This window comes from Microcaecilia unicolor, chromosome 7, assembly GCF_901765095.1.
Source record: "Microcaecilia unicolor chromosome 7, aMicUni1.1, whole genome shotgun sequence".
Lineage (NCBI taxonomy): Eukaryota > Metazoa > Chordata > Amphibia > Gymnophiona > Siphonopidae > Microcaecilia > Microcaecilia unicolor.
In genome coordinates, this window is record NC_044037.1 from 251,316,253 (window position 1) to 251,343,585 (window position 27,333).

At 42.2% G+C, this 27,333-nt stretch overlaps 1 protein-coding gene across 1 annotated transcript in view; it reads left to right on the top strand.

Moving 5' to 3' along the window:
• Positions 1–27,333, top strand: part of STAM2 (signal transducing adaptor molecule 2) — a 102,333-nt gene that overhangs the window by 63,873 nt on the left and 11,127 nt on the right. The window contains exon 12 of the mRNA XM_030209276.1: positions 10,439–10,592. Within this exon, the coding sequence (XP_030065136.1) occupies positions 10,439–10,592 (154 nt within the window). The remainder of the gene's footprint in view (positions 1–10,438; positions 10,593–27,333) is intronic.

Consider the following 27,333-nt stretch of genomic DNA (forward strand, 5'->3'; position numbering starts at 1 on the left):
GCCCAGGGTGTTCACAAAGTGCCTAGCTGTGGTAGCAGCGGCACTTCGCAGGCTGGGAGTGCACGTGTTCCCATATCTCGACGATTGGCTGGTGAAGAACACATCCGAGGCAGGAGCCCTGCAGTCCATGCAGATGACTATTCGCCTTCTGGAGCTACTGGGGTTTGTGATAAATTACCCAAAGTCCCATCTTCTTCCAGTGCAGAACCTCGAATTCATAGGAGCCCTGCTGGATTCTCGGACGGCTCGCGCCTATCTCCCAGAGACGAGAGCCAACAACTTGTTGTCCCTCGTCTCCCGGGTGCGGGCGTCCCAGCAGATCACAGCTCGGCAGATGTTGAGATTGCTGGGCCACATGGCCTCCACAGTTCATGTGACTCCCATGGCCCGCCTTCACATGAGATCTGCTCAATGGACCCTAGCCTCCCAGTGGTATCAGGCCGCTGGGGGACTAGAGGACGTGATCCACCTGTCCACGAGTTTTCTCGAATCCCTGTATTGGTGGACGATTTGGACCAATTTGACTCTGGGACGTCCCTTCCAAATTCCTCAGCCACAAAAAGTGCTGACCACGGATGCGTCTCTCCTGGGATGGGGAGCTCATGTCGATGGGCTTCACACCCAAGGAAGCTGGTCCCTCCAAGAACGCGATCTACAGATCAATCTTCTGGAGTTACGAGCGATCTGGAACGCTCTGAAGGCTTTCAGAGATCGGCTGTCCCACCAAATTATCCAAATTCAGACAGACAACCAGGTTGCCATGTATTATGTAAACAAGCAGGGGGGCACCGGATCTCGCCCCCTGTGTCAGGAAGCCGTCAGCATGTGGACCTGGGCTCGCCGGAACGGCATGGTGCTCCAGGCCACATATCTGGCAGGCGTAAACAACAGTCTGGCCGACAGACTGAGCAGGATTATGCAACCTCACGAGTGGTCGCTCAATTCCAAAGTGGTGCGCCAGATCTTCCAAGCGTGGGGCACCCCCTTGGTGGATCTCTTCGCATCTCGAGTGAACCACAAAGTCCCTCAGTTCTGTTCCAGGCTTCAGGCCCACGGCAGACTGGCATCGGATGCCTTCCTCCTGGACTGGGGGGAGGGTCTGCTGTATGCTTATCCTCCCATTCCTCTGGTGGGGAAGACTTTGTTGAAACTCAAGCAAGACCGAGGCACCATGATCCTGATTGCTCCTTTTTGGCCGCGTCAGATCTGGTTCCCTCTTCTTCTGGAGTTATCCTCCGAAGAACCGTGGAGATTGGAGTGTTTTCCGACCCTCATCACGCAGGACGAAGGGGCTCTTCTGCATCCCAACCTCCAGTCTCTGGCTCTCACGGCCTGGATGTTGAGGGCGTAGATTTTGCCTCTTTGGGTCTGCCAGAGGGTGTCTCCCGCATCTTGCTTGCTTCCAGGAAAGACTCCACTAAGAGAAGTTACTTCTTTCATTGGCGGAGGTTTGCCGTCTGGTGTGACAGCAAGGCCCTAGATCCTCGCTCTTGTCCTACACAGACCCTGCTTGAATACCTTCTGCACTTGTCTGAGTCTGGTCTCAAGACCAACTCTGTAAGAGTTCATCTTAGTGCAATCAGTGCATACCATTACCATGTGGAAGGTAAGCCGATCTCAGGACAGCCTTTAGTTGTTCGCTTCATGAGAGGTTTGCTTTTGTCAAAGCCCCCTGTCAAGCCTCCTACAGTGTCATGGGATCTCAATGTCGTTCTCACCCAGCTGATGAAACCTCCGTTTGAGCCACTGAATTCCTGCCATCCGAAGTACTTGACCTGGAAGGTCATTTTCTTGGTGGCAGTTACTTCAGCTCGTAGAGTCAGTGAGCTTCAGGCCCTGGTAGCCCAGGCCCCTTACACCAAATTTCATCATAACAGAGTAGTCCTCCGCACTCACCCTAAGTTCTTGCCAAAGGTCGTGTCGGAGTTCCATCTGAACCAGTCAATTGTCTTGCCAACATTCTTTCCCCGTCCTCATTCCTGCCCTGCTGAACGTCAGCTGCACACATTGGACTGCAAGAGAGCATTGGCCTTCTACTTGGAGCGGACACAGCCCCACAGACAGTCCGCCCAATTGTTTGTTTCTTTTGATCCCAATAGGAGGGGAGTGGCTGTAGGGAAACGCACCATATCCAATTGGCTAGCAGATTGCATTTCCTTCACTTACGCCCAGGCGGGGCTGGCTCTTGAGGGTCATGTCACGGCTCATAATGTTAGAGCCATGGCTGCGTCGGTAGCCCACTTGAAGTCAGCCTCCATTGAAGAAATTTGCAAAGCTGCGACGTGGGCTTCTGTCCACACATTCACATCCCATTACTGCCTGCAGCAGGATACCCGACGCGACAGTCGGTTCGGGCAGTCAGTTCTTCATAACCTGTTTGGGCTTTAGGATCCAACTCCACCCCCCGAGGGCCCTGTTTGTTCTGTTCCAGGCTACACTCTCAGTTAGTTGGTAAAATTTTTTAGGTCAATCTCTGTTATGTCCTCGCCGTTGCGAGGCCCAATTGACCATGGTTGTTGTTTTGAGTGAGCCTGGGGGCTAGGGATACCCCATCAGTGAGAACAAGCAGCCTGCTTGTCCTCGGAGAAAGCGAATGCTACATACCTGTAGAAGGTATTCTCCGAGGACAGCAGGCTGATTGTTCTCACAAACCCGCCCGCCTCCCCTTTGGAGTTGTGTCTTCCCTTAAGAGTATTGTCTTGCTACATACTGGACTGGCCGGCTCGAGCCGGTTTCGGGCGGGAAGACGGCCGCGCATGCGCGGTGCGCGCGGGCGCGCGAGGGCTAGCAAAGGACTTTGCTAGTGAAGATTCCGATTGGAGGGGCTGCCGTGGACGTCACCCATCAGTGAGAACAATCAGCCTGCTGTCCTCGGAGAATACCTTCTACAGGTATGTAGCATTCGCTATCTGATGCATGTTTAAAATGTGTATCCTGAACATAAGACTATTCTGAAGGAGTACCTAACCAAAGTTGGGGAATATGATCTTAGAAAATATTTGACCATGGTAATACTTGAAATAAGTTATCTTTTTAGTTTAATTTTGAAAATTATTCTGGAACAATGCCAAACATTCTGTATGAAGGCCTGACCAGGGAGATAAGGAATCTGTGAAGTAAACAGAGAGGACAATATTGAAAAGGCCAGTCACTGCATAAAGATAAGTTATCCCTCTGAATATTGGGCATAAAGTTAAGCTTATCTATTCAGATTTAGGGCTGCTATTTATGCAGTCCCTTACATGGATAAATTTATCCAAATAGAGGCTGAATGTAGCTGTTACACACATAAATTTAGCATCTGCCTCCAGAATACCTGGCTCCTCCTTTAAATAAAACCCACAAGTTTTCTATGAGGAAGTTATCATCTGCCCAAAATGTGTGTGTTTAGTAATCTGTCATTTAAACAATATGGATTTATTCAGTCAGTACCTGATGCTGACTGCATAAGTGCTTTTGATGTGGCACCGATCCAGGATGTGCCCCAGCTCCTTCTGTACCATGACCTGGGACCAGAATTCTGTTTTTTGATTGTCTATTACATTCTGGGTTTCATATCCAAAAGCATCAGCCCTCTTCAAATTGCCTATAAGAGCTTTGAAATTCAGTTCTCAGCAACAGGAAGTGCTCGCAGAAGAACTCCCTTCCCTTTTAAAGACCCAGGCTGTAGAACCCGTTCCACTAGGGATAGAAAGGAAAGGATTCTATTCAAGTCAAACCACAGGGAATCTGAAGGATATCATCTTGGCCATCCCAGAATTACAGCAGTCCCTTCTCTGGTGGACAATTCGGACCAGTTTGACTCAGGGACTTTGATTCCACATTCCTCCCCAGAAACTTCTGATCATAGATGCATCTAGCCTGGGATGAGATACTCATGTAGATGGACTTCCCACTCAGGTTCTCTGGTCTGCTCAGGAGACTCGGTTTCACATAAATCTCCTGGAGTTACGGGCAAATATGAAATGCTCTAAAGGCTTTCAGAGATTGGTTGATGAACCAAATTGTTCTAATCCAAACAGACAATCAAGTTGCCATGCACTATCTCAACAAGCAGGGGGGTACGAGATTCTACCCCTTGTGTCTGGAAGCAGTTGGGATATGGCAGTGGGCTGCCAGCCATGGCATGGAACTCAGCCACATACCTGACGGGAAAAGACAGCAGTCTGGTGAATAGATTGAGCAGGGTGATGCAAGCGCAAGAGTGTTCTCAGTATGGGTGTTTTCTGCAAAATCTTCCAAGAGTGGGGCCACCCCCTCGGGATCTCTTTGCTGCTCATCTCAACACCAAAGTCCCTCAGTACTGCTCCAGACTTCAGATCACCCAGCAGGTTAGCATGAGATGCCTTCCTCCTTGATTAGGGGGAGGGCCTTCTGTATGTGGATCCTCCTATCCCTCTAATAGGGAAAACTCTGCTGAAACTCAAGCAAGACCAGGGAACCATGATCCTCATTGCACCTTATTGGCAGAGGCAGATTTGGTTTTCTCTTCTTCTGGATTTGTCCTCTGAAAACCTTGGAGATTGGAGTGTTTTCTGACCCTCATCATGCGGAATGAGAGGACTCTTCTGCATTCCAGCCTCCAGTCCCTGGCCCTCATGGCTTGGATGTTCAGAGCATAGAATTTGCATCCCTTCAACTGCCTGAGGATGTTTCTGAGATCCTGCTGGCTTCCAGGAAAGATTCCACTAAGAGGTGGCATGCTTTCAAATGGAAGAGGTTTGCCATCTGGTGTGAGCCAAGGCCCTAGATCCTTTCTCTTGTCCTACATAAAAACTGAGTATTTTCTACACCTGAGTCTGGTTTAAAAACCAACTCTATGAGGGTTCATTTTGGTGCAATTATTGCTTACTATTACCATGTAGAGGGTATGCCCATCTCTGACAGCCTTTGGTTGTTCGTTTTATGTGAGGTTTTGCTTCTGACAAAACTTTCCATCAAATTTCCCACTGTGTCATGGGACCTCAATGTTCTCACACAGCTGATGAAAGCTCCTTTTGAGCCACTTGATTCATGTCATCTGAAGTACCTCTCCTGGAAGGTCTTATTTTTGTTGGCGGTCACTTCAGCTCACAGAGTTGGTGAGTGCAGGTCCGAATAACTGATCCACCTTACACAGAGGTTCACTGTAACAGTGTAGTTTTCCACACACATCCTAAGTTCCTTCCTAAGGAAGTGTTGGAGTTCCATTTTAATCGGTCAGTGGTTCTTCCAATGTTTTTCCCGAAACCTCATGCTCATCCTGGTGAAAGCACATTGCACACATTGGACTGCAAGTAAACCTTAGCCTTCTATCTGAAGTGAACTAAAGCCCATAGACAGTCCACCTAGCTTTTTGTTTCATTTGACCCAAATAGAATGGGGGCAGCCATTGGTAAATGTACTTTATCCAACTGGCTAGCAGACTGCTCTCCTTCACTTATGCCCAGGCTGACATGGCCATTTCACAGCTCACAATGTAAGAGCCTGGCAATGTCAGTTGACCACTTGAGCTCAGGAGATTCACATCTCACTACTCTCTCAAGCAGCATACTCAATGGGATAGCCAGTTTGGTCAGACAGTGCTGCAGAATTTGTTTGGAGTCTAGAATCCAATTCCACCCTCCTAGGCCAGTTCTTTTCTGCTCCAGGCTGCACCTTCACAGCAGGAAAGTTTATGTTTTTACTGTTAGTGATTCACATTGGCCTTGCTGTTATAAGTCCTTGTTAACCGTTGTTTTTGAGCTGGTAGCTAGGGATTGCCACATGTGAGAACAGCATGCCCTGCTTGATCTTGGAGACAGCGAAGTTACTCACCTGTAGCATGTGTTCTTCAAGGACAGCAGGACATATGTTCTCATATACCCTCCCACGTCTCCTAGGAGTTGAACTCTTTAAACTTTTTATCCAGCTGAGGGTCCCAGGTGGATCAGGCAGGTGGGAAGGCATGTGCGCATGCATAGTTGAGACCACCAAAAGCTTCTGGAAATTGTAAGAATGGGGCTTCGTGGATGATATCACCACAAATGAGAACATGTGTCCTGCTGTCCTCCGAGAACACCTGCTACAGGTGAGTAACTTTGTTTTATGGGGAGCCTTAGCAACCATATAAATATATTACAGTTCTAAACATTTTTAAAAGTGATTTTGAAAAGACAAGCTAAAGAGATGCTTTTTAAATGTCTAAACTTTACGGCTACAAAACACATTTAGAATAATACACCGGGTAGGATCTGTTTAAGAAATGTAAATTCATGTGTTTGGCGTCTTTTAGCAAAATTCTGGTTGAATATCTAGAGGTTTTGAGCCAATATTTTTTTTCTCATACTTTATGAAGATTGGCTCAATCTGGGCTGTATTCAGCTGTATTTTGCATTGGCTTACAGACTTGCATGATCTCTGCCTCCTTCTGAATTTCATGGAGGTTATAATTTATGTGGCCCAATTTTGAAGTTACTGTGAGGATGCAGTAAAGGTGAATGAGGCAGTCTTATTTAGACATTAATGGGTTTGGCTTGAGTTAAACTTGGATACTGTTTTTAGAATGTTATATTTGGTTTGACTTTAGTTGTGTTTTTCGTATTTAATTTTCCATTATTATACGGTTTTTTGTTTTCATTTTGAAAAAAAAATGTGTTTGCGTTAATGTCAAATGCTTTTATAAAATACATTTTGGACTGACCATACTGGTCAGTAAAGTTAGAGTATATTGAAGGACTTATTTCTGTATTAGTTGCATTGGACTTAGAGGGTTTTGGAAATAAGCCCTTCAATTAAAGACTGTATTTACTGTCTTGGTACACATTATTGTGCATTATTTACTGCAGATTCTATTTTGTGCAATGGGACCTATTTCTTAATAGATGTGTGCTAACATGGAATCACACGTCAATAAATCTAGCCTTTGATGAGAGAGTGCATACATTCTTTGTTGTTTTTGTCCTCAATGACCTGGCAGTTTCCTCCTGCTAATTTGGGCTTTTAATTCCATAAGACCTGTCCCTTAATTGGACTAAAGCACCATGAACCGTCGTCTTCTGTTCCAGGGTGGTTTCACCTCATTTTTAACTTAGCCCAGCCACCACTTTAATATCCTTTGAGTGCTTCCTCTAGATTCTGGTTATGCATGTTTGGGTCTTCTGTAGTCTCGTATGCGTACATTCAGAATCTGGCCAGTAGGAGATGCTGTTAAGTGATAGCTGAGGCACCTTTCTAAAGAGCTGTGATTGTTAGCCTTAGGAGCAGAAGCTGGGCTTGAGCAATGACCCTGTGTTTTCACATATCATCACACATCATTGCCATCAAGCAAGGTTCATTGCATACATACTTAATTCTCAGCACTGTTAAGGGCATCTTTTTGTATACTTTGAAATTTATCTTTATGATTGACTATGTAAATATTTAAGTGGAAATATTTGTGTTTATGCTTTAGATACTATGGTACTTTGTATGTCTAAGTGCTTTGAAAATGAGCCTTTTGATATACTATGCTATTAAGTCATGCTTGAGTTAATCATGGGAAAATCATCTTTTGTCTTTATAGTTTGCCAGCTATTGATGTCATCCCTTATTATATATCCATTTTATTATCATCTGTTTAAATGTATTGTCATATTTCGTATTGTATTAAGGTATATTGATTTTGTTGTGTTTTGTGATAGGCCCAAAAAAGGATAACAATACTATTACATGTTGTACCCTGCCTTGAGTGCCAAAGGCAATAATGGCAAGTTTAAAATATCCAAATAAATTTAGTATAATACATTAATCAAGTGCTTATAAAATTGAGAATTAGTGTAGTCAATAATCTGTGGAATCTGTACAGATGGTGAAAAAAAGATTGGGGGTATTTTAGTAAAGCGATATTGAAATAGTATATGGGAATCTATGTAAGGATGGTGCCTGTGATTTCTTGGTGGGGAAACTAGTTTAATTTTAAAGGATATTTGAGCTGAGAAAGGGCAATTTGTGAGGAACAGAACGCGTGAGAATACAGTATATTGATTATGGTTTGGGTAGTGTTCAAGCTGGATACCTTGCCTCCAAGTTTATCTAAACATGAATAAAACCAGCCTTTTTTAGACTACTTTTTTTGAACTGGACAACAACATGGGAAATGAGTTAATAGGCCAAAGTATAGGTGGTGAAGTCAAGAGAGAACTGAATCTGGAAGTGAGCAGCAGGAAGGAAAGCAAAAGGCAAGTTCTGGAGTTGTATAGAAAAGGTGGAACGTCAGTGACAATTGGCAAGCATCAAATTAAACACAAGGAAAGAATGATTAATTGGATTCCAAATATGATACCCTGATTCCAAGACAAAAGGAGCAAAATGGTTGACTGCTTGTAGTATCAATGCGCTTCATGGAGGGTGGGGCACTATAGCAGCAGGAGCACTTCTGACATCTTGTGTGGCTGCTAACTTGGCTCATTAGCGGGAACTTGGGTGGCTAGTCTGCTTCTCCCTCCCCTCCATCTCCCTACCCTGACTCTCCATCTCCCTACCCTACCCTGCCTGGGATGTGATCATGGTAAGGCCTCACTTGCAGTACTGTATTCAGTTTTCGAGGCTGTATCTTGCTACATACTTAAAGAGGCTGGAATTGGCCGAGAGCAGAGGTTCTCAACCCAGTCCTAAAGACACACCCAGCCAATCAGATATCTATAATGAATATGCATGAGAGAGATGTTCATGCAGTGGAGGACTGGGTTGAGAATCCCTGGTCTAGAGGAAAGTGATCAAAATGGTAAGAGGTCTCCATTAGAAGACAAAATGGGAAGAGACTACTGATCCTAAGTATGTATATTTAGGAAATGAGGGAGAGCAGGCATATGATACAGACTTTTAAATATTTGAAAAGAAGTTCTGAGTAATATGCCTTTTCCAAATGAGGGGAAGCTTTAGAAAAAGAGGACATGATATGAAACTGCAAGGAGCTAGCATCATCAGGAAATATTTTTTCATAAAAGTACTGGATGTCTGAAATTCTGTCCTGAGGTAAGAACAATGCTGGAATTCAAAAAGGAGTAAGGTATGCACAATAGATCCCTAAAAAGCAGGAGGATAGAAACAAAGCATAAAACACTAAGCACCTCATTTCAGAACAGCTGTAAAATTACTATTGAACTTAGAAATAATGGGAAAAGTAACTTGCATTGTGCAGCTGGTATAACCCGAAAAACAAAAGCAACCTGCACTGGGCAGACTTCATGGGCCATGTTGGCCTTTGTCTACCATCGTTCACTATGTTACTATGGGGGTCGTTTACTAAGGATTAGCTTGAGTTATCTGCAGCAGGGCCCATTTTATTCCTATCAGTGCTGTTAATTGGATGTTAAGCAATTATCAGCACTAATTGGCATTAATTAATAATTACGCACACAACTTGCCAAGTGTATTCTGTAACGTGATGCTCGTAAATTCCAAGTCACATAGTTGAAAAGGGGGCATGGTTATGGGCGTGGAATGGGCGGATTGTGGGCATTTCAAAAATCTATGCGCATTATTATAGAATGTACTTGCTCTGCACCTATTTAGATGTCAGGTTTTACACCAAATAAAACATAGTCTAAATGTACATGACCAAATTTGGACCTGTGGAGCGGTGCTCGATGTATGCTATATAATGCTTGGAAATTTAAGCCTATTTTATAAAATTTAGGTGTACTGTAGAGAATACGCCTATATGCCTAGGCGTATTTTTTACCGCGCAGATTTTTCAGGCACCATATATTAGAATCTAGCCTTATATGTGTTCCTGCTACTTTACATGTGAACTGATCCCTGTGTTCAAGATTTTGTGAGGCAATTTTATAAAGAGACATAAGCACATGAATGCCTTTATAAAATAGGCCCAATATAGATGTCCACCGACTGCTACTACTACTTATTTCTATAGCTGTACTAGACAAATGCAGCGCTCCCCTCCTAGGAAAGCTCTTTAAAAATGTACCCTTTAGGAAAGTACCTCCAGGAGAATAACTGGGACAGAAGCTAGATTGAATGCTGTTTTTGATTCTAGCATTCTGACATAGAAGATGAGGTTGTGAGCTGAATGCTTATTAAAAAACAAACTCTCAACAGGGAAAGGAGGAGGGGAGAGAGGTAGTTTTTAGTGAGGGATGAATCCTGGGAGGATTCTGAGCAGTCACTGAGCAGTTAGACAGACTGGCTATGTGCCCGTGGTCCATGTCTCTCTACCACAGGACCATTGCTGCGATGGCTGGGTTAAACAGGAGGGTAGTAGTTTCAGAAGTGGAGGGAAGGAGGAGAAATCACTAGGTGGCCACGAATGATCATGGTGCTTCAGAACGCTCCATCATTGACAGGCTCTAAATGGGATAAAAGCCCAAGGTGTAAGAAGGAAGGCTGCTGCCTTATCACAAGGTTAAATTCAAGTGCATTTATTTGAACGTATGTTAATGGTGAGAACATTTAAACAAACTGCATTTATTTTACTCAGGAAACATTCAGAGTTCTCCGAATTGAATGTCAAAGTTCTAGAAGCCCTAGAACTGTACAACAAACTGGTGAATGAAGCTCCTATGTATTCCGTTTATGCCAAGCCCCCAGGCCAGGCACATTACCCAACTACAACACCTGGTATTCCAGCACAGGTCAGTCTTCCTTTCTGGGTACAACATGCACTCTGAGGGTATTGCTTTATTATTGTGAATTGAAAACAAAGGCTCATTCCCTGTTAATGATGACTTCTCCTTGGCTTGAATTTATGTAAGTGATGGTATCGAGCTGCAGAGAGTTTCCTGCTCAGTTTTGATACAGTCTTCTCGGTGATTTGACCGTGTGTGCCTCATTTCTTACAATGATGACAGGAAAATTTATTCTTTAAAAGCAAAACTAAACAGAATAAGAACCCCTTGAGGTGAACAGGTAGGAGAGGCGTAAGTGAAGTTGGAAGATAGAGGAAATTGGTAAAACTATGATTCTAGCATCAACCATTTTGTTTTAAAAAGGCTAACAAAACCACTAGAGTCCAAATCATCTCTTTAGATTAAAAAAAAACCCCCAACAAAGTTAAAATGATAGTAGTAACAAAAGTAACACATTTATTTCAAGACTTCAGTTTTAGCAACCATGAAGGAATTTTCAGTTTGACAATGTGAAAAAAAAAAACAACAACCAAAAAAGCAGTTAAGGATTGCTGCAGTTCTGTTGAGTCTGCTGTGTATACTGTGGAGCTGAAGAATTTGTACTTGGCCTGGTAGTCTTCATTCAGGATATAGAAGCTGGCATTACAACTGTGGCAAGGACTTTTTAAATCACTGTCCTTCTTTATAGTATGTGAAGCTCATATTGATAGGGAAGAGAAAATTCTCTTCCAAACTCATAGTACTACTCAATGACAAGCATATGAAATGGATACATTAATTTCTGTGTAAGGCTGGAATATCTCAAAGGTAATCAAATACAGAAGACTCTTCAAGGGTTGATACTGTGGCCTGCTTAACAAATGAATGCTTCTTTTCTTTTTTATGTCTTAGGCCCTATACTTGTTGAGCGATCAAATTAAAGGTTTTCAGAGAATGACAAATAAGTCAGGTTTCTCTTCAGTGCCCGTTAAGCCCTGGATTTAGGCTTAGATTTAGGCACTGAAATTGGTGCGGATTCTATAACACCGTGCATAACTTAATTGGCTTAACAAGCAAATCATCGCTGATAACATCACTGAAGCAATAATGAGCACTAATTGGCACTGATTAGAATTTAAGCACACAACTCGTTAGGTGTATTCTGTAACAATGTGTGCCAACTTATAATGCGCAGAGGCAAAAAGGGGCATGGTTATGGGTGGGGAAATGGGCATTTCATGGGCATTCCAAAATTTAGGCACCTAGTTATAGAATATGGCCTAGTGCGCCTAAATATACACTCTGAGATTTACACCAATTTTTCATTGGTGTAAATGGAAGCGCACAGATATCAGTGCTGAAATATCAACTAAGCATATTCTATAATCAGCGCCTAAATGTAGTTGCTGATGATAGAATACGCTTAGTTGTCACTGATTTGAGTGCCAGTTTTGTTTAGGTGCTATGTATAGAATCTCCTCCTAAATAACAGAGCAGAAACAATTCATCTTGAGTAGGCAAATGCTCTCGGTATTTCCTGTCTAGAGGCTTGAGCGTGTTTGGACATGACTGTAGAAAATCCATATTCTAGCCTATAGACAACTCTTAACATTAATTTTCTGACTAAACAAACGGCTGAGATTGCGAATCTTCAATTTCTAAATGACAAAATTGATTCTTCAGCAAATCCGGGACTAGGCATTAAACAGAAAGAGGGAATGCATTCGTCAACATACTTTTCATAGAAAAGATGGTAAAAAGAACATGGGCTACATTCCTACCACAGGATATTATCCAACACAATAGCTCTTTAAAAAGGCAAAGTAATCTGAGTCTCTTAATGTAAATTCAGCTGTTATCAAAAGAGTTGTTATCTTTGAAGAGGAAAATTCTGGGTTAATGATTTGAAAGTTACTTCTTTGCAGACATTGTTTGAGTCACTGCTTCTGTGAAGTAAGGTGATTTGGAAGGGTTGGATAAATTGACTGAAGCCTTAGTTACAGCTGTTACATCAGTGGTTCTGTGAACATAAACTGATGATGAATATCACCCAAACTGTAGCTTTGAGGCATATTTTCAAAGCACTTAGCCTTCCAAAGTTCCATAGAAACCTATGGAACTTTGGAGGGCTAAGTGCTTTGAAAAATACGCCTCCTTATGGATTAGTAAGTAAAACGTAGGTTCTGATTTTGGTTTTAAGATTAATGGCTTGCAAAATTATTCACCATAGCTTGTAATTTAGGAATTTTGGGTCAGATCAATTTGCACTTTCAGGACCACATGTCTTGGGTGCTGTAGTCAACTTTCAGTGTTTTGTGGGGTGGTTCATCACCTCGGCTCAAACTGGATAGAACTGCTGTAAGTTCTATGACTCATGCCCCTTATTCTTTCAAAACTGGACTACTGCAACACATTAGCATGTTTAAGAGTATAGCAACATGAATTGTTGGTTTATCAACTAGAGATTATCTGGCCAAATTAGCGAGGTAGATGGTCCTAGTGCTGTTTAGGGCTGAATCTGCAGGAGAAACTGCTTATGTCCTGGGATGAGAGTTGTGACTGCAGAAAGCTAATGTGCTGTATGTCCCCACTCTGAGTCGTGAGTTAATACACCCCCTGTTTTACAAAGCCTCGCTAGCGGCTGCTGGTTTGGTAATCCCAACACAGTCCATTTAAGTTACAGAACAGTGCTTGCTTTCTTATTTATTTATTTGGATTTATTTACTTTATTTTTGAAGGAATTCACTCAAGGTGGTGTACGACATGAATAAGTCAAACATAGGCAATAGGTAATTACAGCAGTAAAAATATCCAAATGATACGAGGTATGACATAGTATGCTACATTGCAATGTCAACACAGTGCACAATAAAACATTCTAATAGACAGCATACGGTGTAAACAAAGGTGGAACATATAGATAGATAAGATAGAGTAAGAGGATTAAGAAAATGAGACAAATTTAAGGAAAGTTGCACCTGAAGTCAGAAAGAAGCAGGGATATAGTGTCAGCTAGGGTAAAAGTGGATGAGCAAGTCCTTGCACAGTATGTACAGTCAGTATTAGTCCTTGTGTGTGTGTGCAACTAGCAAGTTAGTTATTTCTTCTAATAAAGGCATGGGGGAAGAGCCAAACTTTCACCTGCTTCCTGAAGTAGAGATCGTCTTGTATTAAGCGAAGCCTTTCAGGCATAGCATAGGCACTCTACTGGCAATTTTGTGGGTAAGAGTACACTTATGCAGATAAAGTGCTAATATTCTGTAATTTAAAACATGCAAGGGGTGCTTAAATCTGGGTGCCCAGGTATAGAATTGTCCTTCAAGTGTTTTTGGACTTGCAGCAAATAAATCTCTATATATAAAAGGCACCACCAACGTTCTAAATGAAGCCTCCAGCCCAAAGTGTGAAGGGGGAGAGATATCCGGTTTTCCCATGAGTGTCTGTCCCGCCCTCACTCTCTCTGTAACACAAACAGTGAAGGAAAACACAGCAAAGCACGAAATCAACTCGCTCTCTCTGTAACAGTGAAGGACTCAGAGGGGGGAGGGGAGAGAGGGCAGAAGCCCTCACTATCTCTGTAACAGAAACATAGCAGGAAACTTAACAGTGAAGGACTCGACTCCGAGGAGGGAAGGGAGAGAGGGCAGAGGGCAGGGACACACACTCACACATGCACACAGAAGAAAACCTTGCTAGCCCCCATTTCATTTGCATCAGAAACGGGGCTTTTTTACTAGTTTAAATATAAAGGCAGTACATAACTTAAATAGGACTGATTTACTGGGTTCAGAAATGATTTAGAAAGCTTCTCTGTTGACCATTCTATTTAGTCTTCACTGTAAATATTTCAGCTAGAAATGTACCAGAAAACTGTATGAAATGTTGATCATCTGATTATTCTTCAAAGCTCTATCTGCTGAGTATTTTCATATAGGGACAATCAATTATTTGGTCCTTAGATAAGATTGCCAAAAACAACCTTTTTAACTTTGCAGTAAACCCAAGCAATGTGCTCAGTCTTTCAGGCTTCAACGTAAATTTCAGAAAAGAAGCAATATTTTGGACATTAGAGGATCAGCAAATATTTTCCTCATATATCAAATTTATGTAGCAGTTTTCTCAGCAAACAAAACCCAACTCCAGCAATAAGCGCTGACTAATGCTACAGTGCAGCTGCCCCATTTAGGAGACAGACTGTGAAAATTCTTCAACACATGGGGAAATCTATTACACACAGATGGGGAATAGACATTGCACAGTCAGGCTACCTTATAGAGAGTCAGAATATTCCACCCCAGTTTTTAAATTCTTTTTGTACAACATTTTCAATACAAGCCATATTTCAATGCCAAACATGGAACACAATTTTTTAAAAATCTTTTAGCATGCACTATCCACAAATCTAGGTGGGAAACAAATGAACGTACAAGATATGTTACATAAAAGATAAAAACATTAAAAATAACAATAACATGGGAATACAACACTACAAAAATAACCACACAACTCGCTAAATCATAAAATCTTACATTTGTCCCACAAAAGGCCAAAGCAAGCCCAGTTATTTTCTCTTCTTTCTTTGTCTCCCCCCCCCCCCCCCCCCCCCCAAATCTCTTGCACATTATTCCTTATCCTAAATTTCTCATAACCACCTTGGTGATCATTACCAGCTTATTCCCGTATCTCCCAATCCCCTAATCCCCTGTCCCCTCCCTCTCCATGTTGTGTGTCACTACAGACTTGAGACCAAGCCCATATTTAATTGACTTAAGCATATTAATCTCTTCCAGTTTTATGACTCTTCTCAGACATCCTAAAACATTGTGCACCCCCCATCCTGTATCAGATTTCCCCATTCTCCCATTGTTCACTGTTAGTTTAAACCAAATATTCTTGGTGCCTTATCTAGCTAGTATTCTAAAAAGGAAAGTAGGTGCCTGCTTTCCTTTATAGACTAGGCCCCAAATAGGTGCTTCTTAGGGCCTATAAGTAGAAAGTCCTTATAGAAAAGCCCTCTTATTATCCCCATAGCAAGTGACTTATCATGGGATGAGCTCCTTAAGCCAGCTCCTTGGCGTGAAACTCCTGCTGGTATTTTGACTGGAGGCACCGTGGAGTTCTTCTAGCAAGCTGTAGGAAAAAGGGCCCTGCGGTGGCGACTGGGGCCGTTTTTCACATGTGCTAGGGCCCTTTTTACTGCAGCTCATAAAAAGCACCAAAACAAAATGGCCATGTGGTAAGAAGACTTTTACCATGTGCCCATGCTGTGGGGAGCCCTTACCGCCAACCATTGAGGTGGTGATAAGGGCTCCCGTGGCGTGGTGATGCCCAATTACCGTTGGGTTACCACAGCGCTAACCATTTCAGGTTTTTTTAAATCCCTGGAAATGGCGCGCTCGACCTGGAACTACCACCAGTGGCTGTGTTGGGCTGGCAGTAATCCCGGAATAGCAAGGGGTAAGCCCGCGTTGGGCTTACCGTCACTCTGTAAAAGGGCCCCTGTATGCTCTCTATAGGTGCATCGTGATAACATCTAGGCATTTGGGCTGCTGTATTTTGGGCTATCTGACTCCCCAGAGCAAACAGTGTGAAGCAGCATAATTTTGTAGGGAAGATCTCTCCCTGAGAACAGGTCAGTTTCACAGGGTAAGCAGTTCCGTTCCACAGACTCCTCCTGGATCAGCAAAATTGTATGTAGCAGACTCTGATTTCAGTACACTGTGGCTCTAAAACATTAGACCTGATATCCAAACTACAGCTCACGCCTGGTATTTGAATTGGCTTTGAAAAAAGCTGGAAAGTTCAGAAACCATCTCAGCCCATTTGGAAAGGATCCAAAACTCCTAGACAGACTGGAAGATATGACTTCATGCCAGAGATGCACAACCTCAAACCTTGAGGGCCTCTACCCAGTTCAGTTTTCAGGATTTTGACAACAAATAGGCATCAGTTCTGTTTTATACAATGGAGACAGTGCATGCAAATAGATCTCATGAATATTCATTGTAAAAATCTTGGAAAAATCCTGAAAACCCAACTAACTGGGTTTGCAGCCCTTGAGGACAGAAGTTGTGCAGCCCTGCGCAATGCTTGCTGCACAAATTCTTTCCCATCAACATTATATAATGCAGTTTTTGCATTCATGATCCAAAAAGTGCAAAGGATATCAAACACCTTCTATAGCACAAACTAAGCTCCCTCCATCAGAGTCTGATGAATGTGCTACTCTTCTTACTTGTTCAGCTTATGGTACATTTGAGACTGCTTCAAGGATTTCTGCCTCTATCATTACTGCCTGAATGCTTGCCTGGTTAAAGTTTCAGGGCTTAGGGAACACATTCATGCCAAATTGGCACTTGCCACTTGTACAAGTGCCATCCTTTTCTGGGAGAAGGTCAAGGGACCACTGCACCACTCCTCAAATTCTGTCTGCTCTAGTATCACAGCTTTACATCATCCTTTGCTGTTTAAGTGAGGGCTAGTTTGTCAACAAAAGTTCAATGTAACAGCCAACGCCATAACCAAAGTGGCAGACACCCTGTGAATTTCCACCATCCTGTCCCCACCCCCATCCTATTCAAGCTGACTCTCCCTTCCTCTCCAGTTTTTTAATCTCCCCTTCCGTTTTCTTCCAGCATCATATAGTAACATAGTAGATGACGGCAGAAAAAGACCTGCACGGTCCATCCAGTCTGCCCAACAAGATAACTCATATTTGCTACTTTTTGTGTATACCCTACTTTGATTTGTACCTGTGCTCTTCAGGGCACAGACCGTATAAGTCTGCCCAGCACTATCCCCGCCTCCCAACCACCGGCTCTGGCACAGACCGTACAAGTCTGCCCAGCACTGTCCTCACCTCCCAACCACCAGCCCTGCCTCCCAACCACCGGCTCTGGCATAGACCGTACAAGTCTGCCCAGCACTATCCCCGCCTCCCAACCACCAGTCCCGCTTCCCACCACCGGCTCTGGCACAGACCGTATAAGTCTGCCCAGCACTATCCCCGCCTCCCAACCACCAGCCCCGCCTCCCGATCTTGACTAAGCGCCTGAGGATCCATTCCTTCGGCACAGGATTCCTTTATGCTTATCCCACGCATGTTTGAATTCTGTTACCGTTTTCATTTCCACCACCTCCCGCGGGAGGGCATTCCAAGCATCCACTACTCTCTCTGTGAAAAAGATACTTCTTGACATTTTTCTTGAGTCTGCCCCCCTTCAATCTCATTTCATGTCCTCTCGTTCTACCATCTTCCCATCTCCAGAAAAGATTTGTTTGCTAGCAGTAAGTCTGAAGTGCTCTCTGTCTTCATTTTTAAATGTGTAAGACTACAGTGGGATTTTAGGCAGCTCATAGCTCAAACTCAGTGAGAGCTGCATGGTGCAGATATTGAACAGAATTACTGTTCTAGAGGTTTGCCAGCAACATGTGTGAAGAAATTCTGGGGAGAGATTGTGTACTCCCATCACTGTGGCCCAGCTGGCCCCTCACCTGCAGCTGTCACCAGACTGTCCAAAGACCTACAGCAGCCATTCAAGACCAGAAAACAGCACAGGACCTCTTGGCCATGTGCAGCATTCCGCCCCCACATAAACAGGAAGTCTGTGTACTGGGGAGCAGGACACTGCAGAGCCTTCAGTGCACAGACAACTGGGAGACCCAGTGCTACCTTCTGGTCTTAAATGACTGCTGGAGGTCTTTGGTTGGCTTGATGCAATTTCCGGTGGCAGCAGAGGAGGGAGCATCCCTCAAGTCCAGTGGTTGGCAGAAAACCAGCACTTACAATGGCTGTTTTTCTGTTCTGCTGCCGCTGGCTTTCCCCCATAAAAACTGGCTAGACCAGCTTCTTTTAGGTGAGCTGAGCTGAAAGTGGTCAAGTCTAGCCCACTCATGGCAACACACTTGGGAGTTACCTAGTTGTGTGGCTGATTCAATCTTGCTTTTTGGCAGAGAAAGCAAAGTTTTTCTTACCTGTAACAAGTGTTCTTCATAGACAGCAGGATTAATCAGAGACACAATCCTGCTCACCTCTCCAGGAAGTGATTCTGTTCTTTAACTGAATGAGAAGAGGAGACTGCTGCACAGAAGAATGACTGACTGCCTACTCAGAATATCACATTAGCTTTGAGGTCTGAGAGAGCTTGTTCAGTCCTGCCACCGCCCACTGTGTCTGATAAATTCTGCTGTCTAGGAGAGCATTTACTATAGGTAAACACATTTGCTTTCTCTTAGGCAGAACAGTGTTTATGTTTCTCACTAATATACATACAAGGCCATCAGAACATCCAGGCAGATTGCTTTAGTAAAATCAATTTTCATCCGAAAGAATGAAAGTGAGATTGTTCTAATGGGCAACAATGGTGTTCTTCATAAATGGACTTTATGGTTTATATTGCAGTTCATTTGTGGAGTCAATGTTTTCTTTAATTCCCCCCCCCCCTCAAATCATCCAAAAGACCAAAACTCAACCAACAATAATAGTGTTGTGGAGTGGCATTTTAGAAAGGATGTTCAGGCCAGGATGTCTCAAGTTCCGCTAGTATTTTAGTACACCAACTATCGACATGACACCTCAGTTTAAAGGTAACAGTGCCCAAGGTCCCTCTCCTGGTCCATGCGTATCAGCCTCTTGCCCCCTAGCACGTAGAGCTCATTTGAGTTTCTACTCTCCAAGTGCATCACTCTGCACTTTCTTCACATTAAATTTTAACCATATCTCAAAACTAGTTAAATGCGGCATGAACATTTGTTTTACAAAAATGAACATCTAAAATATTAATGGGTCAAAACGGACACATAAATGTCTGTTGCTATTCCACAACACAACCATATGTGCCTGAACATAAATGTTTATTTTAGCCATTTTAGAAATGCAGATGTTTATTTTTTCCTGGTACTGTCACAGAGCCTAGTGTCTCTTTCCAGTTTGGCTTTTGGTGGGAACATCAAGCACTGGGAGATTAAGGGGGCAGTCTTCCCTAATCCATGTAGTAGAGCACTGTTCATTAGGAGTACGTTTCTGAAACAGACATCTAGATAGCAGGTGTAAATTCCAGCATCAGTCTATTAGGAGGTAGATATTTATTCCCCTTCTGAAATAGGGAATAAACATTCATTGTTTAGGCCCACACTACCCCCACCCAAAACATACCCAGACCATTCCCCCTTTATCATTTGCAATTCTTCAGTTTTAAATGTGTATACCCTGGTTTTGTAAAATTGGAACTTAGACGTATATATTGCCCACCCTTTTTGTGGGCAAAAGTACACATGGTGATCTTGTATACTTTAACCTGTGTTTGTGGATATGTCCTGGAGCAGGAGTTAGGGCTAGGATTACAACAAAGTGTATGCTTTTTCTTTAAGCGTTTTTTTTTTTAACCTAAATGTTTGTGTATACTTTCAGTTTGAAAATGGTTAGAGAGTATCCACAGACTTTGCAGTTATGTGGACACTATGAAAATTGCTGTTGAAGTAGAAAAGAGAAATAATCATGAGAAAGACATCTTGTCACAAACCATTGTTAAATCTTAGGCCTTGATGACCTTCAAAAATCTATTTACCAGGTATTATATGGGATTAAATCTGTGGAAGAAACAAAACAGTACGGTTTAATTTCAAATTTTACATTTGTTTGATAACACAAAATATGAAATAAAGGAAAATAAAATATTTAAATGTGTATAAATTAAAAGAAAAGTTTCTCATTCAAAACAGCATTAAAGTTGGAGATATCAGTCAAGTGTACCTTGACAAGCTCTCTTCATTGACTGTAGCTGGGCAAAATCAGCACAGATCTGTAGAGCAGTAACTGTACACCACAGATGGAACACATCACACCCCACATTAGCACGTGTATGCAAATGGAGCAGTCACCAACAGAAGAAAAGAACTCCACTGCAGGAAAAAGCCAGGCATAAAACAGTAGTGAAAAACAGAACCTCTCGCAGATGGTGTCCAAGAAAGTCTTTATTAACAAAAATCTTCAGGAAACTATTTATTTATTTATTATCTCATTTGTACCCCACAGTTTCCCAACAATGTCAGGCTCAATGTGGTTTACAATGCACCACAGAGGCAGGCGCCAATGTAATGAAACTAATACAGCAAACCTACAAGAGATAATGGGGAAGAATAGAAATGCTAAATAGTAGTAGTAGTAGGGCAAATTGTGAGGGAAGGGGGATATGTCCGAATGTCTTTAGGTTGGTGTGTTTCCAGCAGTGGAGTCACTGGGAGAAATGGAGCAGCCCATATAAACTTAAGGGGTTGGGGATGTATCGATGACATTTTACGTATGTTACTGCCCAAATAAGCGAAACTGTTACGCCTTTACAACTGTGCTTTGTTTCTGTTCTCTAGGTTTTGGGTGAAATATGTGGCCATCCTGATTAAGCGGTGTCCCAATTAACCAGAATCCACTGTATATCATCATTAAATATTACAGAATAGTTAAATGGTCATTGGCTAATGTAAATGGTCATTGGCTAATGCCAGGTTTGGAGGATGAGTTCTTCAGCCTGTGATCAACTTAGTCTCTTATGGTACTTCTTTTAAAAGTCATTATGAGAGAATTTTGTCTTATGTGATTTATCATTCTATTAGCTCCCTCCCAAATAGCTCTTTCTTCCCTTCCCTTTTTTACATTGGTTCCTGACCTTTCTCCTTTCCCACAATCCCTACTATTATGCCTCAATACCTTGCCCTGATTCACTTTCTTCACCTTTTCTCCACCCTCACCTAATGCTTCTTTGCAAGACTGTCTTGCTCAATGTCTCTGACATAACCTTGTGCTTCTCAGTTTGCTTATCTTTGGGGATTTCAGTCTTCTTGCTTGGAGTCCCTCCTCCCCACAAATACATATACTATTGACAGACATTTTCTTTCATTCTTCTCCAAGTTACGACTTCAGCAACGTTTCATTTCCCACTCATAAAGCCGGCCATATTCTGTACTTGGTAGTCTCCCACCATTCTGATCCCCTTTGTCTTTCTTAGTTTATGGCCTCTCCTGTACCTTGATCTGACCATTTCTTAATTTGGTTTACTGTTTCTCTGCGTTAGACTTCTCACCCTGCTCCATAGGTTGCACCACCCTTTCTGGACGTTAAATTGCTTGTTCCCATAGAATTTTACTGACCTTCCCCCTTGCAAGTCAAGTAACTGAATGGTAGTCCTCACTTAAGCCATTTGTCCCATTTTGTCCTACTCCAGCCCCTAATCAAGCCAGTAAACTTTGGTACCAAGGTGATTTACAGCCAAGTGGCAACTACCCTGAGCCGAAAGGATGTGGCGCATATCGAGCTCCCTACAGATCTCAACCATTACCATCAGTTTTTTCAAACCATCCATGTTCAATTAAAATACTATTCTTCACTTGTGACTCTCCAGATCAAGCAAAACCATTCCTCCAGGTACTATCTCACCTTTTTTTCTCTTGGGCCCCCAGCCATCTGTCCCTACATCATTGTCTGCAACTGATTTCACCCTTTTTTTTTTTTAACCACAAGATTGAACGTGCTCTGGCCACCCTTCTTCCATCCCCTGTTTGAAATCAAGGTCCTTCTCCCCCCCCCCCCCCCCTTTATCTCCTATGCTTCGGCCTCCCAATTCCCCAACTCATCCCCCTCTTCATTCTTCTTGGTTGCAGTTCAATCTTCTGCCATTAACTGCTCTAATCAAGGTTTACACCTTACTTAGGAAAACTACCTGTCTGCTGGATAGCCTACCTTCTTCTTGGATTGGAATACCTAAGCATGGACTTCTGCCTTTGCTTCTTAGTATGGTCCCCAATAGCCTCTCAGCCAGCATTGTCTCTCTTCATGGAAAAGTGCAGTTGTTCATCCTGTCTTCAAGAAAATCATCACTGAAAACCACCGATCTTGGAAATTATAGACCTATTTCTAATATCCCTTTTCCACCGGATTCTGTATTTTGCACCAAGATTTCCATGTGGAAATCGAAGTGTATTTCATAACAATGTGCATAACCTAATTAACAAGCCAATCAGCACTGATAATTTCCATTTAACAAACAATTATTGACACTAATTGGCATTAATTAGAATTTACATGAGAACTAAGTGTATGCTATAATGTGCTTCGCATAAATTCTAAGTCGAATAGGTGAAAAGGCATGGCCATAGGTGTGGAATGGGTGGGTTGTGGGTGTTTCTAAAATCTATGCATGTGGTTATAGATGCATCCGGTCTGTGCCTAATTTAGGTGTCAGCATTTAAATGAGGTTTTACTTGGCATAACTGCCCTTGACTAAATTTAGTTGCACGGACCAGCGTTTGGTGTATTCTATAAACTGCACAGAAATTTAGGCTTATTCTAAAAAGTACGCCTAAATTAAGGTCTACTTTATAGAATTCGCTGAGGTGAATTTCATTTTTGTGCCAAATTTTTAGGCGTGATTTATTTATGTCTAAACTTGTTGAAAAGCTTTTTTTTCTCTCAACTTGCTCACCATGTTGAGGCATCCAACATCCTTCATCCATCACAATCTGGTTTCCATCATGGCTATTCCACTGAAATTATCATCCATACTGCTTTTGACCATGGTGATGCTGTACTACTGATCTGTTTCTGACTGCTGCGTTCGACTTGGTCTGCCTTTCACGTTTAATTCTTTAGGACATCTGTGGCTCAGTCTCTTCCTGGTTCTCTTATTTCCTTGCAGACTATCAGTATAAAGTCTGCACTCCTGTGACCACTTCAGAGCTCCGCTCTGGGACCTGTGTGTTCCGTAAAGGTCAGTGCTATCCCCTCTTCTCTTTAACATCTTCCTTGCCCTGCCCCCAGCTAGTTTTAATCCAGGCTGCAGAAACTAGGTTCTATATGAATGTAGACAATATTCTCTTGATTTCCACCCAAAACCACTACACTCCTGATTCTCCACCCTGTGAATCTGTCTTGATTCAGTTGACCTTTGGATAACTTCTGTTGGTTTGGTTCTTAACCTTTCCAAATCAGTTGCTCTCTGGATAACTGGTCAGGCGACTCACCCCCTCAATTTGTAAAACTCCTGTTCGTCTAGTAGAGTCCTTTAAATACCCTGAGGTGCTTTTTGATTCTCAGCTTTCATTTTCACAACAGATTGCTGCTGTCGTATGCTCCTGTTTCGCATGTCTGCACACCCTATGCTCAGTTGTCCTTTCCTAGATACAGATGCTTGTACATAACTTCTCATGTTCTGGTTATGTCAAAGTTTGACTACTGCAATGTTTCCTACTCTGGTCTCCCTGCCCTTCTCAAAAACCTTCAGACACTGCAAAATACCACCTTCCATGTTCTTTGAGGTGTCTGCCGCTTCAATCACATATCACCCCTATTAAAACAGTGTCATTGGCTCCCAATTTCTTTCCGAATACAAGATTCTGACAATAACCCATAAAGTCCTTTTTTTTTTTTTAAATTTCCATTTTGCTCACACCTTTTTCAGTAGTAGCTCAAGGTGAGTTATATTCAGGTACATTGGATATTTCTCTGTCCCAGGAGGGCTCACAATCTTGGTTTGTACCTGAGGCAATGGAGGGTTAAGTGACTTGCCCAAGATCACAAGGAGCAGCAGTGGGATTTGAACCGGCCACCTCTGGATTGCAAGACCGGTGCTCTAACCACTAGGCCACTCCTTTGTATTGGTATTCCCTCTTACCTATTGACTCTAATCATTACTTACAGATCTTCTCGCTCACTAGTCTCTTCCACTGAAAATCATTTAACTACCCCTCCACTTGAGTCCACTCGACACTCCACTTTCTTTTTCACTGGTCCCTCTCTCTAACATCCAAGGCTTTTGATGGTGTTTCATAACTTGATCGATGGACTGGCCAGAGCAGGAGACATCCAGGCTCTCTGCTCCCTTTATACCTTAATTTCCTTTTATTTGGCTTTCCTATTTATTATTGTAGTTCTTTTCTATCTATTTTAGCTGTTAATCCGCTTTGATTCGTGTTTAGCATACCAAGTGCAAATATACTAAACTAAACAAATGCACTTATTTTGTGTGTAAACTGTTTGGCCGATAGGTTTTCAGTTGTACAGTTTTGATATTGTGGGTTAATAATTCCCTTCAGTATTTTTCAGAGCACACTAGTAATGAAGCACTCATAAATGGGCAGAAAGTGTTCTGCAGCATGACATTTTCCAACAAAGCTTCAGTGAGGATAAGATGTCTAAGGGGGGGGGGGGGGGGAGTTGTCATGTAAACTACTGTTAATACGGGTTATTTAACTTGGTGCTATTATAGCACAGGTCTCATTTTATGCAGCGAGATCTTCTTATAATAACCTGGGTTAGCAGTAAAATAACACATCTTTTTTTTTTTTAACTAAGTTTTTATTGAGATTTTATGTTTCCAAATACACAACAAAGTAGAAAGTAACATATGGAGCAATTTCGCACCACAACCCGAGTAATCTCAAAAGTGAAAAGACTACCCGCCTGGAACATATGCCCTGAGGCCAGCTAAATATAATGGCCCCAATTTTCAGACCGTGTGAGTCAGCCGTGCTGTCTTCTGTGGTCAGCGCTAAACCTGGATTTTCAATTCTGGTCCGTTTCCGGTGACCAGCATTGAATATCTGGTTTAACTTTGGCTGTTTCGATTTTAACCAGCTACGCTGATGTTCAGCGCTGGCCGTGTAAAATGAGACTGGCCAAAGTTTTTCTAGCTATTGTGGCGGCCAAATATGGCCACCAAACGTGGCCGGTCAGGTTTTAAAAATCGTGGGATAGCCGGTTATATTGCGCGATATAAATGGCTATCTTTAAGTGGCTATCCGGTGCTAAACATCGCCAGATAGGCTCTTAAGTGCTGTTTTAGCGGCCTTTTTGTTTTAAATATCGGACGGAATGGTAATAACTCCAAGCCACACCCTCCAAAAGCTCTATTGCTCCCCCCTTCCCCTATGTACACACTTTGTATTTGAAAATAACCCATCTTAATGGTAGCCCATGTTGATAAGTTCTAACAAGGGGACTACCTTAGAAACGCTTTCACCGTTGACGTTTGTATGAATTAGCAAAATGTTACATATAACTATTTTTTCCTTTTTTTTTTTGCGTTTTTTTTTATAGTGTGACATCCAGAGCTTTGCTGTAAAAAATGTGAAGTTTGCCTTTTCTGGAAAAAAAATATTTAAAACTCACATTGGAATTGGCTGGTTGTCCTGGTTAATTACAATATTGGAAAGCTTTGGTACTTTTGTAGATACTTGATCTGTTTAAGGGTTGCACAATTACAGCTTAATCTTGAAAATAATAGAATTGCACAAACATCCTTTGTTAAAAAAAATTAGTATAGCAGATAATTCTTTCTATTGGTTTTTCATATTTTTACACTAATAGTGTGCCTTTCTTTGTAAGGTTATTCTTTAGGACAGTATGGAAGGTAGTTTCTATTAATTCAGCAGGAAGAAATGCTGAACTCTGAGCTGAGAAAATGTAGGCCTCTTGGTACTTGACTGGAGGTTTTTCATTCTCAGAAAAGTTATAAATTGCAACTACAAGTGTGAATGTATGAAGGAGGGTGTGGGGGACAAATCAGGAAAAGTAAAATGTGCATTTTACTTTGTTGCTTTCATTAACAAAGAATGGTTAGCATAGCGGCTGCCAAATTGAGAGATGACACACTCTCACAGTATGTCATTTAACATTATCACTGAGTAATTGATAACCATGGGGGTGTAAGAGCGTAATGGGAGCAAAACGTACCAGGAAAGTGAATGAAGTGAGAGTTTATTGCAGTGCTTTGATTTCAGTATGTCAAAGGTAATATCAAAAATACCTTCAGAAATGTCTGTGAAAAGCTTAGGCATAGGGGAGGGCAATTTTAAAAGCCATCTCTGCAGCTAAAATACATTACCGTGTAAATGGGCTTTTTGTAAATTTGCTTGGACATGCATAATGCCATTTTGTGTTTACTTTTACCTGCTGTAGGGGCATTCCTGGTGGAAAGGTTTGGAGCTACACACATTGACCTGATTCTGTAAAGCTTGCCAAAAATTGCGCACACAAATTTAAGTGCGTTCCCGATTTGCACACGCAATTTAATTGAACAAGCCAATTAGTGCCAATAGTTGACTTTTTAACAAGCAGTTATTGGCACTAACTAGATTTAATTGGGCCTAACTCACATAAAGTTAGGAGCGGGATTCACATCTAAAATTAATGCACATTCAAAAAAGGGGAGCATGGAAATGGGAGGGTCATGGGCTTTTCGGGTTGGAATGGGGGCGTGGGTTTGAGTTTCATGTATAATTACAGAATAATGGTGCTCCATGTGTACATTTAGATGCAGGCATTTGCACCATGTTTTTGTTGGTGTAAATGGCCATGCCTAAATTTACGCGTGACTCTCCACTTAAGCGTGTATTCTGTAAACTGTGCTGAACTTTAGACGCAGCTTATTGAATACTGCTTAAGTGGGGTCTTTTTGGCACCTGTAATCTTTGCATGTCATCACAGTTAACCAAGTTAATACAGGAGTGCAAAATTTCTTACTCTGAAGAAGATAAACTGTAATATTACCATCAGAAAAACAATTATCCATAAAAGTTATCAGGTATAAATGTGTGTAGGTTTTTCTTCTGGGTTAATTTTCAGTGAAAATATGGGCATGCTTTCTCTCTGAAAACACAGCAAATTCCAAACGTGAAGTAAGCATGCAGTTATACAGTTACCCAACTTAAAACACAAGCTAATCAGAAGTAAACTTCCATCACAGACTGAAAAGGAACAGAAGGGCACACTTCCCTGTAA